The sequence below is a fragment of the Chenopodium album genome, chromosome 13 (assembly GCF_948465745.1).
Source record: "Chenopodium album chromosome 13, dcCheAlbu1.1, whole genome shotgun sequence".
NCBI classification, from domain to species: Eukaryota; Viridiplantae; Streptophyta; class Magnoliopsida; order Caryophyllales; family Amaranthaceae; genus Chenopodium; species Chenopodium album.
This window is the reverse complement of record NC_137846.1, coordinates 11,156,817-11,175,970: the sequence shown is the minus strand read 5'-3', so window position 1 is coordinate 11,175,970 and position 19,154 is coordinate 11,156,817. Positions and strand designations below refer to the sequence as shown.

General features: G+C 32.1%; 1 protein-coding gene across 1 annotated transcript; it reads left to right on the top strand.

Moving 5' to 3' along the window:
- Window positions 1-10,429: 10,429 nt before the first annotated feature.
- LOC145574586 (zinc finger CCCH domain-containing protein 67-like) lies at window positions 10,430-17,472 on the top strand. Its single transcript, XM_081632418.1, has 8 exons — window positions 10,430-10,739; window positions 11,320-11,691; window positions 11,781-11,855; window positions 14,202-14,318; window positions 14,455-14,766; window positions 16,176-16,442; window positions 16,558-16,797; window positions 17,038-17,472. Exons 2-8 carry the CDS (start codon window positions 11,368-11,370, stop codon window positions 17,260-17,262), a joined length of 1,560 nt encoding a protein of 519 aa, XP_081488544.1. The 5' UTR covers window positions 10,430-10,739; window positions 11,320-11,367; the 3' UTR covers window positions 17,263-17,472.
- Window positions 17,473-19,154: the final 1,682 nt, after the last annotated feature.

Sequence of the window (19,154 nt, the reverse complement as noted above, 5' to 3'; positions counted from 1 at the left end):
GAGGGAGAGAGGTAGGTGACGGCTTTTATATAATTTATATATAGGGCTTTTATACTTGGGCTTAAATGATAGGTTCCGATTTCATGTACCTTATAGAGAACCTATACTAATAGGATACCCTACAGGTTCCGCGTCCAAAATTTTATTACTCGGAGCCGAAACTTGTTGCAACAGGTTCCCAATTTTACTACCCCGAACCGAAACCTAATCTACAGGTTCCGAGCAGATTCCGATTCTAGATGAGGGTACCCTGAATTTTTGCTCATCCCTACTAACTAGTAACAATGTTCTAAACAAGCCCTTAAATAGAAGCTATATTTTAGAAGCATCTATAGAAGGCAGTCATGTAATATAACAACTAATTTGTTTGTTTAGAAGGGCAGGGGAGGAGAGATGGATAAAAGGAAAGGGATAAGAACGAGGATGGAAATAAAAGGGTAGTTTTTCCTCTAAAATACTATGGAAATAAAAGGGTAGTTTTTCCTCTAAAATACTCTGTCATACTGACAAATACAATGGTTGGCTAATTCATTAATAGCTTATCATGTCACATTATCTTTTTAAGGTACAACAATTTTAGCTATTTGTTACTCCAATGGTTAAGCTAGTTATAAATTAAGTTATATTTAAATTAATAATAATTTTTATTTAATAAATATTTACCAAGCTAATTTGCTTGCCAAAGCTAATTAACAAGATGTGCAACAATGGTATAGCTACTAACTTAATATTTTTAATATTTGCAAACTAGTTCTTTTTTTCAACCATTGGGGGTGGTAATTGGTAAATGAGTAAATGACATTTATGCCTTCAATGAACGGGAAGGAGGACGAGAGTGTAAAAAAGGCAAATAACTAAGCAAGGGTGGGTATCTTTTTTTTTAATTAGTTATCCCAATTTAATCCCCAAGTCATACCAAACCATGAAATATATAATCATAGCCAATCATGATTGCATTATGTAGACATCAAATCATATCTCACCAAAAACAATTGATCACAAAAGAAAATCCGAAGATATGACAACGGAACTTTTAAACTGAGCCCAAATAATTCGTATCCATTTCTAATCTCATTAGGCCTCTATAGCCACAAGCCCACAATAGGCCCAAATTATTTTTTTTAAAAATTTATTATTATTATTATTATTATTATTATTATTATTATTATTATTTGTTTTTTTACCATCTCTGTTTCAAATGATACAAGGATTTGTGTGAGTATAAAAATGTCTTTTTGTTGTTCTCCTCGGAAGAAAAAAAAAAAAAAAAAAAAAAAAAAAAAAAGTCTTATTGTTGCAAATAATTTGAAACAAAGGTAGTATCAGTTATTAACTTATTATACATAAATCTTAACCCGATTTTCATAGTTGTCCCAGTTCTCATTTCCTTAGCAAAAACTGATCTTACATTATTCAAAAAAAAAATTACTTTTAAAATACTTTAAAGACCTATATAGTTGATGCAGAAAAGGTGCGAGCAAAACAGATCTAAAACGAATGAGATATAAGTTAAACACTAATTCATAAACAAAACAGAACCCTTGTACTATTTTGACTATGTCTCTAAAAAAATGATGTTTGAATTGAATTACAACATTAAAACGCCACAACTTTTATTCTAGATTTTATAAAATATACAAACCATATGTTTTACATAGTTTTTGTACTAAATTCAAACTCATGGTCCGACGAACTTATAAACATTATCCTTAATATTGAACAAGTAAATTCCATCACGAGTAGCATTCCATATACAATGACGACCACCACAACGTCCATCGACAAATTTAATGTTATCCGCAAATGCTGTAAATTGTACTTCACCGTGAAAAGGCCAATTCAAATTACATTCATAGTGTACAAATACAAAATAAGCAGACTTAAAAGTCCAACTATATTTTGTTTTTGGAGTAATTGGAGAAACCCCAAGATCTTTGGTTTCTGCACCATATTTTGTACAATGAACATTGAGGTTAGAAGTTATTCCATTCTCAATTTCCACCGTATAATCAACCGGAAACACACCCCAACCCATAACAAATGATTGATCGATCACCATCGAGAACAATATTAGAACTAATACACTTTTCAACATTGTTTTTGAAATGGTTGATTAGTGTTTCTTTGAGGTTTTCGAAATGATATTTTTCCCAACAAATTTTAGGAATGGTACATGCATTAACATTGATTTTAGCATTATTTGTAGTATTAACAATTAATTATCAAAACAAGCCAATAAATAGTGGTTAGATTAATTGAAACATATATCAAAAGCAATCATGCACATATATGGTAGATAATCATGGTGGCTTATATATGAATTGAGCACTATTATTTGTAAAATTAACAATAATATACAGTTGTAGCCCTAGTAGGTAATCAAGATTATATTTTAAATTACCATGATTTCCTTCCATATATGCTTCGATAATATTTAATTCTATTATTGTATTATTTAAACAAGTTCATAAATACAAGAACACATATGATTTTTATTTTTTTAAAAAGGAATATAAAATTTATTATCACCTTGATAAACAAAATCTACTAATTAAGTGGCAACGCCATAAATAAATCAACCATTTGTTATTAAAAGGGCCCCACATGCGTTGATATAATTGTTATAAAAATTTCATGATAAGGTCCCATTCACTTCACCTTATTTTTGCTGAACTGAAATTATTTTTGCTGAACTGAAATTAATTTTACTAAATTGAAATTATTTTTGTTGAACTGAAATTATTTTTACTGAATTTCTATTATATTTCTTCTTTAAGTTTACTGATTTTTACTGAACTGAAATTATTTTTGTTGAATTGAACTTATTTTTACTGCACTGAAATTAATTTTATGGAACTGAAATTAATTTTACTGAACTGAAATTATTTTTATTGAATATTACTCTCTCTGTCCCTTAATACAAAGTCTCTTTTTCTTTATTATGTGAGTAATAAATGCTAAAAAGAGGCTTTGTATTAAGAGATGGAAGGAGTATTTTTTTTAAGGTGAAGTGAACAGGGCCTAAGTGAGCATATTTGTTGGTTTATTTACGAATTTGTTATTTGATAGGAAAATTGGCTTAAAATAATCCCAACTATTAGCGGTGGGTGCAAAATAATACGACCTCAATTATTTGCTTTCAGTGGTACCACCTTTTGTTATATATGTGCAAAATGGTATGCCAGCTATTGGAGAAGGTATCTCGAGGAATCTTTCGTCCGATTCTATTATGTTTACAATAACACACTATTTTGACATGACACACATTTTAAGAGAGATATTAGTAATGATAAACGGACAAATTAATCAACAAAATTTTACCACCAATAAGAAGTGTCATGTTTAACAAATGAAGAAGAAAGTGTTAAGTTGCTACGATTAAAACTTGTAACATACTTTATCCGCTTACATAGTCTAATCATTTTTTCAAATAGCTTACCATGTCAAAAAGTGTATTGTAAGTATAAAAACCAAAAGAAATATTATGTTAATTTTGGTTTTTAATACATTTTTTGAAACTAATTATATCATAATATGCATTTAAATACCTTACTACGTATTTACTTTTGTTTGATAGTAACAAAAATTTCTTTAATTTGGAGAAATCAATTTACTAGCCTAACAAAGGGGTGGAGTATTATTAATTTGGGTAGGATGAAATTATTAATATAAAATGTATTTTGAAAACAAATACTTTAATATTAAAAAATAATAATAAAAATAATAATAATATTGAATATGAACGGAATATTCCTTAAAATGTCTTCTTTGGTGGCTGACGTACCATTTTGCACATATAGTACAAAAGGTTGTACTGTTGATAGCAAATAATTGAAGTTGTATTATTTTGCACACACCATTCATAGTTGGTATTTGTAATCCCCCATAATTATGTGAATACAAAAAATTTATATTTATGTGAATATTTAACTATGATTATTTATTTATATGATTTATTCTACCATTTCAAAAAAATTATTATTATTAGATGATTATTTATTTTACTATTTTAAAAGTTGATAAAACTATTTCATAAAAATTATTTCATTACTTATATTTTAATTATTATACAAGTCCAACCCGTTGTTCATTAAGCCTATTTTTTTAAAAAAAAAAACCCACTCACTTTAAGCCCAAGTATCAATCCTAGTTTTATTAGAACTAGGAAACTAAACCACTCTAATAATAAAACCCCTCAAGCTTTCCCCTCCTCCAATTTCATGACAAAAAAAAAAGAGAGAGAGAGAAAGAGGCTGCCGCCAGCCAGCACCACCGCCGCCTGCACACCGCCGGCCGCCCAGCTGCCGCCTGCTGCCGTTCGCCCCTCTTCTCCCTCTCTTCCATTATTTTTTTTATTGCTTTATTATCTTAATTAAAGTTGTTTAAAGTTTCAACCTTTAATTAAAATTTTGTTCTAAATTATATTATTATGGTTTGATAATATGTTTGGATTCTAAAAGATTATAAATTTATAAGTTTTGACATGTTTAATTTATTAAATAAAATTTCAGATTATGTATTTTGTATATTTTAGGGTTTAAAGCATTGATTTTTCATGTTTTAGGGCTTGATAACGTGTTAGTCAAACTATCTAATCATACTATGTTTAAATTACATTAAAGTATAATTATTTTAATCATTAATAAATTTTCAGATTTATTAAAGTTTTAATTTTTATGAACAAGTAGTGTTAATTTCATGTTTTTATGCTTCTAAACCTATAAAATAACTATGGTGAGTATTTTGTGATTGAAAAAGCTTTGAACTTTATATTCTAACTTTAAAAATAATTTTCAGATTTCATACCTTTTATTTTGAAGCCTCTAATTGCATTGAATTGATATATTCTTGGGTTTTTAACACACTAACTTGCTATATAAGGACTATTCCAAGTAATTATGCTTATGGGGTTATTTTATATACTTAAAACAAATTTTCAGATTTATTTACCCACTTTAAAGTTGCTGTAATTTGATATAAAACACTATATTTTCATAAATCTAACATATAAACTTGAAGTTGGGATGTTATATTACTAACTTTAATTTTGGGGACAATTTAAAGGCTTTATTTTGATGATTTAAGAGGTTTTAAAGTAGTTTAGTATTGCTGTAATTTTAATTGCTTTGGTATTGATTTATTTCTAATTGTTTGGTTTAGGAGAGGACTTTGTAGAAGGCGACTTCTAGTTTTGAAGTGGCCAATCGAATTGTTTACTCAAGGTACGTACAAGTTACGAAACCTTGCTTGTAGGTGCATGTTTAAGGACGGATCGAGAACTTAGTATCATGTATAGGATTGACTGGGTTAAATTGTCTGGTTATACATTGTGAATTTCAAATGATGTGCACTAGTTTATAATGCAAGTATTATTTGTGCTCTAATTATGCAAGGTGCGCTTAAAGACAAAGGTATGTGATTGGTGTAAAGATCAAATTATTACTCATTCATGATTATGTAAACAGGATGAGTAAAGGAGAAACTCAAGTCTTGTAAGATGAGGTTAAGGTTTTGGGGTGCCTTATGCACTCAAGGTGTTTATACACCGAGGTAGTAATGGAATAATTAATAAATGTTGTTTATCACTAATAAATCAAGAATCTAAATTGAGAATTTGCCATGTTTGATTGAATTGTTTGGGATGTTTGTATTGAAATGTATATGAGTCATCACCAAGTCTAAACCTGTAAATCACGTAAAGTGTAAGATGGATGAGCAATAAAACTCTGGAATGGTGCACATCTGGAGTAATGACAATCAGGGGTTGGGGTACATGGGGTATTAGCCGTGTACTTTTATCGAGGCTGTCTGATCTACGAGTCTCCTCTTTCAAATATTATTTTTCTAAAACTAGGAGTTAGGTGAGATCTCATACTAACTACGGTCACGGAGTCGCGCCCGTGGTCGTTGGATGTTTATTGATGTTTCCGAAAGGAGGCATGGGGTTTTTCTTTATTAATGTTTCAAATGGGACATGGGTTGGACAACCTTGTCTATTGCTAAATCCAATGAACTAATTAAATGAGTCAGTCAGTATCCATTAGTGAGGTCTTAATAAATTTAATAGTCGAGTCATGAATTGAGTCTACATTTAATGATGCTTGTGCTTGATTATTAGTAGCATGTTAGGTATTTTCTTAATTTGATTTCGCAGCTTGTATGTACTCAGCTTTGCTAACTGCGTGCTTTTGTGTGTGTCTTTCTTTGGTCATGGCCTTCGCCTTTCAATGACCCTGTGACGATCCAATTTTTACACTTGTAATATTGGGGAGCAGAATAACCACAGGTTTTTGCACATGCAGCATTCATCAGGGTTGTGGGATCTTGAGTGGAGAGTTGGTTTGCATTTTATTTCTTTGGCAAGTTTGAATTTATTTTAATTCGATTTTATTTGGCACTAATTCCTTTGGGTTTGAATTTATTTGAACACTGAATTTAATCACTTACTACTTTTATTGGGTTTTAAATAAGGGCCTTAATGGTTCCAACTTGTAATACATATTTTGATTTAATTCCTTTGTTTTGAGGTTTATTTAAAACTGTTTTGGTTTTCCGCTGCTAATTTCTGAGATAGCCTTAACGTTTGAACACGTGGCGGTAGCACGCCAGTAATTCTCTTGAAATTGTTCAGGTTATATACAGGTTTCTCACAGGTTTTTAAGAGAGAATTATTGGGGTGTTACATTATTTTAAGCCAATTTTCCTATTTGATAAACAAAGTTGTGACTTCCTCCATAAATACACACTTTTGTTGACTTTTCATTTTTAGCCTCTTTTTTTTGTTCTACAAAGACCCTGTTCACTTCACCTTAAAAAAATAATATTAAGTAAAAATAATTTCACTTCAACAAAAATAAATTTAGTTCAGTAAAAATAATTTCAGTTCAATAAAAATAAGTTCAATTCAGTAAAATTCAGTTTTCTTAAAGAAGAATTATAATAGAAAATCAGTTTAAATAATTTCAGTTCAGCAGAAATAATTTCAGTTCAGTAAAATTAATTTAACTTCAGTAAAAATAATTTAAGTTCAGCAAATATAATTTTATTTCAGTAAAAATAATTTCAATTCAGCTAAAATAAGGTGAAGTGAACGGGGCCTTACTTTACTTATCTTTATTCTATTTTTAGCATATACTTTTACAATCTTACGCTTTGAACCCCATAATAATTACATATTTTCTCTCTCTTACTTTAATTCATTTTCCTTATAGAAACCCGCCTTTTTTATATTGGAAAAATTAGAATTAATAATCCCAACTTTGAATTATACTGGAATAATCCGAACTTTAAGAGGTCTTCTTTTTCTTCAATCCCTAACCGGTCAACAAAAGTCAATGACCTACTATATCAGGTCACTTGACACGTGACAAGCCCTAATTGATCAAAAAAAAATTTAAAAAAAAAACAAAAACCAAAAAATCAGAAAAAACCTAGCCAACCTCCCCTCCCCCACCGTCCCACCCTAACGTCCACCATCACAACCAAGCCCGCCGCCCCTCCCCTAGCCGGAACGCCGCATCTCCTTACCCTTGCGTCGCCGTTTTCCCCCTGCCCAAAACCCCATTTTATTCCCCCTACGCAGCCATCGAAATCCCAAAATCGCAGCCACGAAACCCACAATCACAGCCACGAATCTCCAAAATTGCAGCGACCAGCCACGAAAACGGAGGTTTTAGGGGAGGAATAGGTGTTTTCGAGAGTAGGGGAGGGGTTTCAAAGGAGGTTCACGACCGGCGTGCGTACAGGTGGCCAAATTTCGTGGTTGGGGTCAATTGAGAGGAGAGAGAAAATGAAATAGGGTTTTGTGGTGAATTAGCCGGCGGGAGGAGGGGAAATGGTTGGCGACAGTGGTGAGAGGTTTTCTAGAGGAAAACCGGCGCATTTGGGCTGCCGGACGGCGTCATAGGGTGGCTGGTGGCTGCGTCAAGCTTTTCTGATTTTTTAAATTTTTCTAACTTTGTTTTTATTTTTTTTTTAACAAATTAACTTCTGACATGTGTCACTTTTTTTACAAAAAAAAAAAAAAAAAAAAAACCGTTCTATCGATTATCGGTTTTTGGGATTGAAGAAAAAGAGGAATCTCCAAAGTTCGGATTATTTCAGAATAATTCAAAGTTAAGATTATTGTAGCAAAATAGATGAAAGTTGTGATTATTATTTCTAATTTTTCCTTTTATATATTCTTTCTTACTTTATCTTACACACACTCACATTTTTCAATATTTCATAAAATGCGAATCAATATTAACCAAGTAGAACATAAAAGAATAGAGGTAATATAATAAAAAAATTATAGAAGCATATATGGAAGGAAATCATGCTGATATAATAGATAATCATGATTGAATTTTGTTGACATCAAATCGTGTCTCCCCAAAAATACTAATGATTGAATACATACAACTTGTTTAATTTGGTTTAATCTGAAACTAAATCAAAGATATATCAATGGACCTTTAAAACCAAGTGTAAATAGGGAAGTATAATTTTCCCAAACTATACATGTAAGTTACCATGATAAAAGTTGAAGACTTAAAGGTTAAAGGGCTACAATGCTACATACTCATCGTGTTGACTTATTGTTTTCAAAAGGAACGACGAGCGGTGACTCTTGTAAGTGGACTCTCTCTTAATGACGGGTGTGGCTAGGCTCGTTTTTTTTACTTAATTATACTTAAATGATTGATTACTAATATTGGAAATCAAACGATTCCTACAAATCATATATAATTAGTAGGGTTGGTTACTAATACATTGTAGAAATCATGATAAGTGTTAGTAATGCAACTAGTGTAATCTAATTTAGGTCTCATTTTCTTTACTTAATTTTTGCTGAATTGAAATTATTTTACTGAACTGAAATTATTATTTTTGAACTTAAATTTAATCCTATTGAACTGAAATTATTAGATTTTAAGATTTGAAAACTGAAATTATTTGATTTTAAGATTTGAAAGCTGAGATTTGAAGCCACTAGAGAGAGAAGATAGATCAAGCGTTGAAAGAGTTGCAATTTAAGTTAGGTTTTTTTAGATTATAGAGAATTTAGGGCATGTTCTGATTTACTGAAGTAAGCTAAACTGAACTGAATTGTTTATGAGAGATGAAAATTAGGAACTGAACTGAAATGATTGAAGTTGAAATGAACTGAAATGAAATTAAGATGAAGAGAACATGTCCTTAGGAATGAGGGTAAGTGATGTGATAAACTAATTTATTAATACATTTTGACTAATATACATTGTTGGATGGTTTTGATTAAGATCAATGCTTTATTTATATTTATTGTTGACAGCTATTCTTCTTGTGGTATTTTTTTAGGGTACATTCTTTTCGTATCTATACACTTGTAAAATATATGATTGAGAATCCGTCCTTCATCTTCTCTGATGCTCAATTAACCTTTTCGTTGCTACATTCAAATTTAATTCTCCCTTATTGGTTAGCTCTTTAGCCTTAATTATGTAGAACCGAGTACATTATTAGCGGTTTTATACTAATAGAAAATACTAAGCCTTAAAATCGAGCTTACGTATACAAAATTATGAGAAATACGAAGTAGTATTTAAATCAAATTACGTACAGAATTGTGAGAAATACGGAGTAGTTTTTTTTTATTTTTTTTTTTATTTTTTGGGTTTTTCTAAGCTATGCCTCCAAAGTTATTGAGTTTTTAAGGTGTGTCCATGCTTTTTTAAAATTACAAGATGTACCTTCCAACTTAAGGTGTTTATTCAACTGCACCCTATAACGTTAATCCAACGTTAGTAGCTGTGTTAACGGTTTATTACCACACTTTGGAGAGAAATTTAACGTCCAAATTGGATTAGAGTTATATAAGTAGGTTAACATTTAGCATTTTTTTCCAAATTTTCTCATCTGCTTTCCTTCTTTCTTCTAAAAGCAACCATTGATATGTCAAGCTCTCGATGTATTTCTTATTCTTTTTTCTCATCCGCTTCTTATTACTTCCTATTTATTTACAATTACTAACATCGAGTTTACGTCAAAGGACACGGTTGATTAAACAACTTAAATTGGAGGGCACAACTCGTAATTTTGAAAAAGTATTGACACACCTTAGAAACTGAATAACCTTGAAGGCATAGCTCGAAAAAAAAACTTTTTTTTTTTAAAACCACATATGGAGTAGTTTTTAAATCAAATTACGTATGTAAGAAAATTAGTTTGCATTTTACATTATTCAGCAAAATTGCTCGTAAAAAATGAAAAATTGCTCTTAAAGTGGAAAATGACATGGGCTTTTAAGAAAACAGTGAAAATAGGGTCCACCACCACTGCAGAATTTAACTTCTCCCTTTCTCGGCCCATAAAATTGATGACGCAACTACAGTAAATTAATTAAACACTTAAAAATCACTAAATTCGTAAATAAAATAAATAAATTAAAAAAAAAAAAAAAAAAAAACACAATTCAGTGTTGAGTACACTTAAAAGAGTGGGGGATGATGGTGGAGCTTGCTACCCAATCAGATTCTCTCTCCTCACAATTTCTCGCCGTATTTTAGAGATTCTCTTTTCTGCTTCCGTCAATTTCATTTCATTTCTTCCCCAATTTTTTAGGGTTTTGATTTTTTTTTCTTCTCCCAATCTAACCCTAAAATTCTCTTTTCTTTTGTCCTAATTTTTCCGCCGATTTTTTTTGGGAATTGTGACGTTTCTCACAATGTGGTTTACCATCTCCAATTTCACTCACTGAAGTTTGATCTCATCATCAGGTATGAAATTCCAGAATTCTGATTTAATCGCTTACGTTGTTTTTAGCGATGATTAAAATTTTGATTTTTTTTGGGGATTTTACATTATTTTTACTCCAATTTCGTTACTTCAATGTTTAAAATTTCGATTTTTTTAAAAAAAAAAAAAAAAAAAGAATCAATAAGTCTTATTAAATGAGTATAAATTGAATGTTACTGAAATTTGATTTTATCTCATCTGCAAATTTTTTATTACAATTTTTTCTTCTTAATTTTGGGTTTTTATGAAAAAAAAAGTTTTTCTGTACTGTATTGCAATTTAATTTTAAAAAATGTTTTCAATAATTTTAATAAAAAATTGATTGGTTTTGATTGTACTTTTGGAGATGAAAAAATAAAGTAGAAATGAAAACAAAAAAATAGAGAAAAGGCGGCACTTGTGAGAATCTCCACTGATGAAATAAACTTGCTTTTTTTTTTTTTTTTTTTCATTTTTTTTCACACCTAACAGTAGCTATTAATATGGTACTATATATCCCCACTTTATATTATTATTTTATTATATAACTAGGTACTGTTTTTCTTGCTCATTGATTTTCAGTGTTGTTCTTGGGGTTTCTGTTAAAAAAATAAGAGGAGTGAGAAAGTTATGGGAACCTGTGAAGAAATCAGTTCATCTATTGAAATCCAGAATGAAATTAAATTAGGGATTTCTCCAAGTGGGACCCACTGGGATGAACAAGTTACTGAGGAAGAGCTTCTTGCACAGCAGTTTGAGAGTGTAGTTTTGCGAGGTAATGGGGTTGATGTGAAGATTGAAGGTGGAGAAAATGAACAAGATGAAGAAGAGGGGAAATTACATTTATACCCTTTAAGGTCTTATGCTGCTGATTGCACCTTTTATCTGAAGACGGGTACTTGCAAATTTGGACAAAATTGTAGATTTAATCACCCTCCCGAGAAGGGTTTTAAGGTATATCAGATTTGGGGTTTTTTTGTTTCGGGTTTCGGTTATTGGTTTTTATGATGTTGATTTGTTTTGTTTTATTTTGTTGTTTTTAGGTTGCTCTGGACCAGGAGAAAGGAATTGAGGAGAACAATGGAACATTTGTTGATCCTGGGAAGATTGATTGCAAGGTTGTTGCTTTTTATATACATTATTTTAAGAATGCTTAGTATTTTATTATCCCGTAGATTTCGTTTCGAATAAAAAAGATGTTTAATTTGACTTTGACCCTGACCCCTTACCATGTGTTCTTGATACGAGAAATGTTGTTCATGATTTGTTTAAGTATGCTTGAATGTCATTTATTTATTTTATTTATTTTATTTTTTTGGCATTAAACTGTATCAATTGTTTTGTTATAATAGTTGCATTGCCAGAGCAACTACTCTAACTAAGTTGGTATTTTCTGGAGTTAAGTTGTGGGCCTGCAGTTTGCTTAAAATAATGTTTTTAGGAAAAATGTCTGAAAGCAAACCTCTTAATGTCTGTTTTTGGGAAATGTTTTTTTGGGGAGTAAGCTAAGATTGTTAGTAATGTTAATGCCATAGGCAAGCTGGTATTTCGAGGAATATATGGTTTTGTGTATGAGCTTGTGTGTATGTGTTTGTTTAGTGGAGACATTTCTGAGACAAATTATAGTAAATTTTAAGACAAAAGCAATGTTGTTTAGCACTATGATACAGGTCAATTCTATTCCTCGAGGGTTTGAGCTCTTGGTTATGGTTTGTCATTCTGCATAATAATGACCTTTTGTATTCATTTTCTTTACTATTATGATATGTGACTTCAAAAGTGCAATTTGAGGAACTATAGGCTTCTTTACTCCTGCATTCTTCCTTTATCCTCTTTAAAGTTCCTTTTTTGTATTAATTCTTTCCGGAGCATTCAAACCCGTGTTAGATTTACACTCTTCTCAAATCTATATCCTAGTAGGGTAAATAATGAAAGAGAAAAGAGGTTAAAAAAATGTGGAGTGACTATCCATATAATCTCAACAACATGTGTTAGGTCCTTGAAACTTAGACATGGATATGGATGTTGGATACTTTGTTCTGGACACTACTTGGCAAGTTTAATACTTCCTCGGCTCCCCTAATATTGCAATAATTACCATTTTGGGTAGTTGTACAAATGTTGCAACATTATTATATTTGCAAAAGCTTTCCCTTTATCTCTCTCCTCATCACGTGGCCCCTACATTTATGTATCTCTATCTTTCTCCTCATCTTAAATTCTGTGTCTTGCCCTTGTTGCAATATTAGAGAAGCAGAGGAAGTATGTTCTTGGTGTATGCCTTTCCTATGAAAAAAATATATACGTCATGGTTAGTGTGTCTTTGTTTTGTGAAACTATTTTTAAGATACATATATATCACCTAAATTCTTATATGAAGCACATTACAGATAGGAATTAGTTGAGGTCTTTTGCATGAATTTCATTGAAGAAGAATGTGTAACTGTGTAAGTGTTTTTATTTTTAGAATAAGTAATAATGTAGTTGATGCAGTCAATTTACGATATCTTTACGCTTTAAGGCTGGACTAACTGGCTCTTGTGCAACAGAGTAATCCTCTAAATAATTAGATTTAACCTATCAATTATTAAAATTGCTAGTTTCTGTTGGATAATTTAATTATTTGGATATAAATTGCTGGCTTTATACAGTCATACTAGATTGATTATTTATTAATTATTTAACATGCTTGCACTAGAAATTGCATGCTCAATAAAGCAATTTGTAAATGTATCATCATTATTGGTGATATTGCATCCAAACCTGGAACTGGTGACTGGCTGACTGCTTGGGTAAGCAAAGAAGATGCAAATTTGAGAAATGTTATTTGACTATAGTCCATTGATGTAAAATGTATAACTAGACCTAAAGCAGTACCTTAGACTAGATGTGGTTTGAGTTTGTTATTACTCTGTATTAATTAGGGGATTTATGTTCCTTTTGTGGATAAGGAAACTATATTATCCTTTACTGCGAAATGCACAAACCTAAAGCACCTTAGACTAGATGTGGTTTGAGTTTGTTATTACTCCGTATTAATTAGGGAATTTATGTTCCTTTTGTGGATAAGGAAACTATTTTATACTTTACTGCAGAAATGCACAAACCTATAGCAATTGTTATCGTAATTTTTATTTTCTTATGTCCAGTTTCTCAATATAGTGCATAATAAATCACGTGTTGTAATTGTTTTCTTAACAATCACATCACTCTGAAGATGAGGCTACTGTTTTTCCCTCTAATGCAAGCATAGGTATCCCTATGTGAATGTCAGTCTTGATCTTATCTGTTGAGGTTTTGATTTCGCAATCACGTCTCTTTAATTAGCAATGTTCTGTGTATTAGATGTAATAAAGCTATGTTATGCTACCTTTGATGCATTGTTCTTTAGATTTTGTTTCACTATATCTTTTATTTTGTTATTATTAATAATAAATATATATTTATGTATAATTTTTATATAGTATTTCCGGACACCGGGAGGATGCAAATATGGAGATGCTTGCAGATATAATCACTCTGCACAGAAAGTTGAGAACGAAGGTCCAGAGCTTAATTTTCTAGGTTTACCAGTTAGACCGGTAAGACTATATTCTTATTTGGATTCCGAGTTTGCCTCCTGTGTTAAGCAATGTATACACTGCTCAGAGACTTTTAACTAAACCTCACAAACTGAGAAATTAATGGCCTTTTTTTTCCCCTTATAATTTACCTTAGTCGGAGCAAGAGTGCACCTTTTACTTGCGTACTGGCTCCTGTGGCTATGGAGTTAATTGCAGATTCCATCATCCTGATCCTATTGCTTCGAAAGAATCTGAGGCCAGAAACTCCTTGGATAATGGTGTATATGCAAGAGGTAGCAACAATTTTTCAGGAATGTATGTTGGTGATCCATTGCAAACTTCTGGGGTAGCACGGGGTATCCCAGACTTGGCAAATGGCCTAAGCTCAATGAATGGTTTGCCTTATGCTGGAATGAGCTCTTATCACCAAGCATTACCTCAAAATGCTCGTTGGAACCAAGATCAGGTGCAATCTTCTTGACCTTTCTCACATATTTTAGGCATATGAGTATTTTAAAAAATCTCTTTATCTTTGAAAGCATGGAACATCTCTTTGTTCTTAATGTACTTCAAGTATTTCACATTTGTACCAACATCTTTTACATGTTTTGATGTGTAATCTTAAAACTCTGCTTACAAAATAATTTTGCAAACTGCTGAGAGGTGAAATGTATACTCAAATTTGCCTCAAATATATATGGAGTGTTTACATCTCTTTTTCTCTCTCTCTCTCTCTCTCTCTCTTTTTTTTTTTTTGGTTGTTTAAAATTAGAATATAAATCTTTGCACCATTTTTTTAATTTAAAATTACTTGGAGGCTTATTGTTTATGTCCTTTTCTGATGAGTTTAAATATTCACAATTTTTGACATTGAAATATTATGGAATACTCCGTGATTGTTCTTTTTTATTGTTGAATAATAGAAATGCTTGAGGCCAATGTTCATTGTTATGGAGTAACATTTTCAATTCTTTTACTTCTAAAGTACAATGGACTTGATTAACGTGGCTTATATAATTTTCTGATCCTTTTCTTCCTAACATGAAATAATAGGCAGTTATTAACTTATTGTGTATCAAGTTAAGGTTAAATTGGAAATAGTTTCTTTATCACCACATTAGGTATGTGTTCTGCATAAATTATTACTTCTTACCCTGCCTACGGCGGTTTTCTTTGAAAGTGAAACTTACCATATATTTTAAGATCTTCTGAGAAAGTGCAACTTTTCACCACACATGTGCTTTCTTTGGAGATAGGTAATGATGGCCACACATATCCTACCTCTGTCAGAGCCAAATTACTTGTGATGAAACTTATGAAAGCCTCTTTAACCCCAAATTTTGATGGGCTAAGGCTCAATCACCATTAGGTCAACCCCACATGACCACATTCCACCACCACAAAGGAATTTGAGCATTGGGGTTTTAACTCCCGAGTCTTTTCCCTCCAGGATATGGTTTCTTCTGTATCATGTTTATGTGCATCCTTTTTTTCCCTCTTGGTTTTCTTTTTAGGGTTGTAATTGATTTGAGTTTTTGTCATTTTGCTTCCATACTTGCTTTCAACTTAAAAAAAAATTATTATTGTATGGTGCTCAATTTCTTGCCAGGATACCCTCTGCTTTGGTAGTTAGTACAAACTGCAATGATTGCTGGATAGCATACAGCTACAGTAATTAAGCTACTGAGGATCAAATTATTCTAGAAAATTGTTTTAAACATAAACACAAGATTACTGTGTTTCCTTAGTCTTATTTTGTGTTTTGAAGTTCTTAATGATCACTTTTTATTGTCTGAAGAGTGAATTAGTGGCAAATACTCTCTTGTTAGGACAAGTAGCTTTTCATTAATTTTCTTCAACTTTTTTCTGGCCTAGGTCAACCTTTCTCTGTCAGCAAAAAAGACTCCTCTTCCGCATCAAATCGTAAACAACCTCTCGAAGAAAGCAGATCCTACAACACATTATGAACACTTACTACAGTCAGAAGAGTTTCCTTTACGACCAGGGCAACCTGATTGTGATTTTTTCATGAAAACTGGAGACTGCAAATACAGAGCTGCTTGCAGGTATAACCATCCAGTAAGTCGGGACTCTAAGCTACGTCTGCCGCTGCTTTCCTCAAAAGGCCTCTACTCTAAATCTGTATGTCTTACTGTTTCCTTCTATACAACTATAACTGGCTACTGTAACCCCCTTCACTTTGATATTATATCATTGTGTTTAGTTTGCTTAATGAAATTGTAATTGGTTTTTGTAGAAAAACCCTGAGCTTCCTAATTTAAATCCTGGCAATCCAAGGAAAAACGGAACATCTCATCAGCAGCAGCAAATGCAGAATGGACAGTACCCAGAACGACCTGGACAGCCAGAGTGTGAATTCTTCATGAAAACTGGCAATTGTAAATTTAAATCTGCGTGTAGATACCACCATCCAAGGGACCGAATGTCTACATCATCTCCATGTGCTCTCAATGAGTCAGGCCTTCCTCTAAGACCTGTATGTACCCCTAACTTTTAACGATTATTTCTTAACATATTGCTACCTGGTGGCTTTTTTGACAGCTTCTGTTGTTGAAATGGAACTCTTAAGTGTAGAACTTTGTGCAGATATCTTTCCATAGTAGTCAATTGTATGATTGTATCAATATGTTATCAATTCTCTTCATTATTTTATTTTTTTCACTTAATATGTATATGTAATATCGCTCACAATTGCTTTAACTTTTGCCATCATCAGGGTAGCAAAGTTTGCCGGAATTATGAGCTGCAAGGTACATGCAAGTATGGCCGAAATTGTCTGTTTCATCATCCCGATAACAGCTCGCCTGCAATTTCAGTTGCTCCCATTCCTCCAGTTGCTGATCAAGATCACAGCTCACCCAACCCTGAAGTTGCTACTAATTTGGAATCTCCGGCTGGTGACAACGTCGAGTCAGATTGGGGTGATGGCTGGGTAATGTGATGTTCTCCAATGAGCAAAACTTTGTTTTTTTGGCAACATTGCTGGCATCACTGTCAAGAAAGGATGCCGTCTTCAGATTTTGCAAAGTTGCACCTACATACTTGTTAACTTGAGGAATTTGACTACTTTTTGTGGTTGCTGAATGCATAGTTGCATACCCCTATCAGCAAACAATTTATTTATATATACTGATCCCATCTATACAGATAACTGTTAATCGATATTACATGCTTTTAAGATTTGCTGAATCAGAGAATAGAGGTGAAAATACTTCAGTTTACTCATTTCACCTTCGTCTTTTGTCAGTCATTACAGGTTGTACTGGTCAGTATTATATACCCGTAGTTGATTATGAGATGCACGGTAAAAATCAATAGGTAGATTAGAAAGAAATCTGGCTGACTTGTGATCTTGAATTGTGTGGAGATTGGCTGCTGGTCATTTTAAGTCTATATAAGTATGTTCAACGGTGTTTCATGTCATCCTGAATATAATCACTTCTTTTAAAAACAAGCTAATTTCTACCCGATGAATTGTAATACAGTATACTACCTCTGTTAATTTTTGTGTGCAATTTTGTGGTATTATTTGTGAGATATAAAATATTCCAAAGTTGCACATAAAAATTAATAATTAATGAAGGTAGTATAAAGCAAATAATTTGTTGCCATTAATTTCTAGTTTTTTTTTTTTTTTTTTTTTTTTTACGGGAATTTCAAGTTAGTTATGGACTGAGGAAGTGCTGTTTTCTGTATGTGCGTTAGTACTACAGTTGTGAAAAAAAAGTTCATTCTCCTGGGTAGTGGGTACCAAGACTATCATCCCAACATCGTCTCCCATTCAGCTAACTCCACTGGCCCGTTACACTCTGTGAGGATCGAAGTCGTACCTGATCTTTGTACTACCTTAGGAAAATAATGTAACAAAAATGTATCGATGATTTCCCACAAAATTCTCAAGAACAAAAATAATTCTAGGAGTAGAAGATTGTTTAAAAAGCTTCATTCTTGACAACATATCGGTCGTACAATTGCTTAAATCTTAGCAAAACAAGTATAAATCTCACATTAACAGCCACCTTCTATTACAATTGTGGAAGCAAAACCAGTGCACCAACCTTATTTACCAAATATGCAACTTAACCATTTATGCTTCACCTACAGCCAAACAAAATAGTACAATCAAATTTATTTTCGTGCATCCTGAATAATCTACTATATGACTAAATTACTGTATTAAGTAAATTATGATAGTACGAGTCTTACCGAAGTATGTTGTTGGTTATTCTGATTTTGTTGCTGCTTTTGCTTTTGCTTGCCTTGGTTGTTCTGATTAGGACTCTGATTAGTGCCCGAAGCGCCAGCATTAGTCTTATCATTTTTCTTTTGATCTCTGGCTGTGTTAAAGATTACTGTAAAACCCTCAGCTGATTGAGGATTGTTCACGTCCCATTCTCCGAATTTTGGCAAGGATCGGTTTCCTGTATTATTGCTTGCTTTCTACAGCATATTTTATACATTGCTAGAAATTAGAATTATAACTAAAAATTATTCTAAACGAACAATAGAGTTATTGAAAAGTCTCTTCCTATCAGTAATGCATTATAAATTACGGAGTAATGTCATTTTAGAAGGCTAACTAGCTAAGCATAGTTTTGTTTAATTATCTTCTTCTTGTTGGGCATAACTATTGCCAAGAAGCTGTTAGGTTCTTCATAGTGTTTATAATCACGACTCACAAGTAATGTGACAACAATTGAAGGAAGAGGGGAGAATCAGCATAATCGATCCCCATAATAAGCTCATTCCAAGCCATCTCATTACCAAAAACCACATAATCACATATATAGCACAAACTGATTCTGGTAAGTTCTTAAATCAGCTTACAAGTAG

Coding starts and splice junctions, on each gene's coding strand:
- LOC145574586 (XM_081632418.1), top strand. CDS start 11,368: ATGGGAACCTGTGAAGAAATCAGTTCATCTATTGAAATCCAGAATGAA. Junction 14,767..16,175: donor CTCGTTGGAACCAAGATCAG/GTGCAATCTTCT, acceptor TTTCTGGCCTAG/GTCAACCTTTCTCTGTCAGC. Junction 16,443..16,557: donor AAGGCCTCTACTCTAAATCT/GTATGTCTTACT, acceptor TGGTTTTTGTAG/AAAAACCCTGAGCTTCCTAA.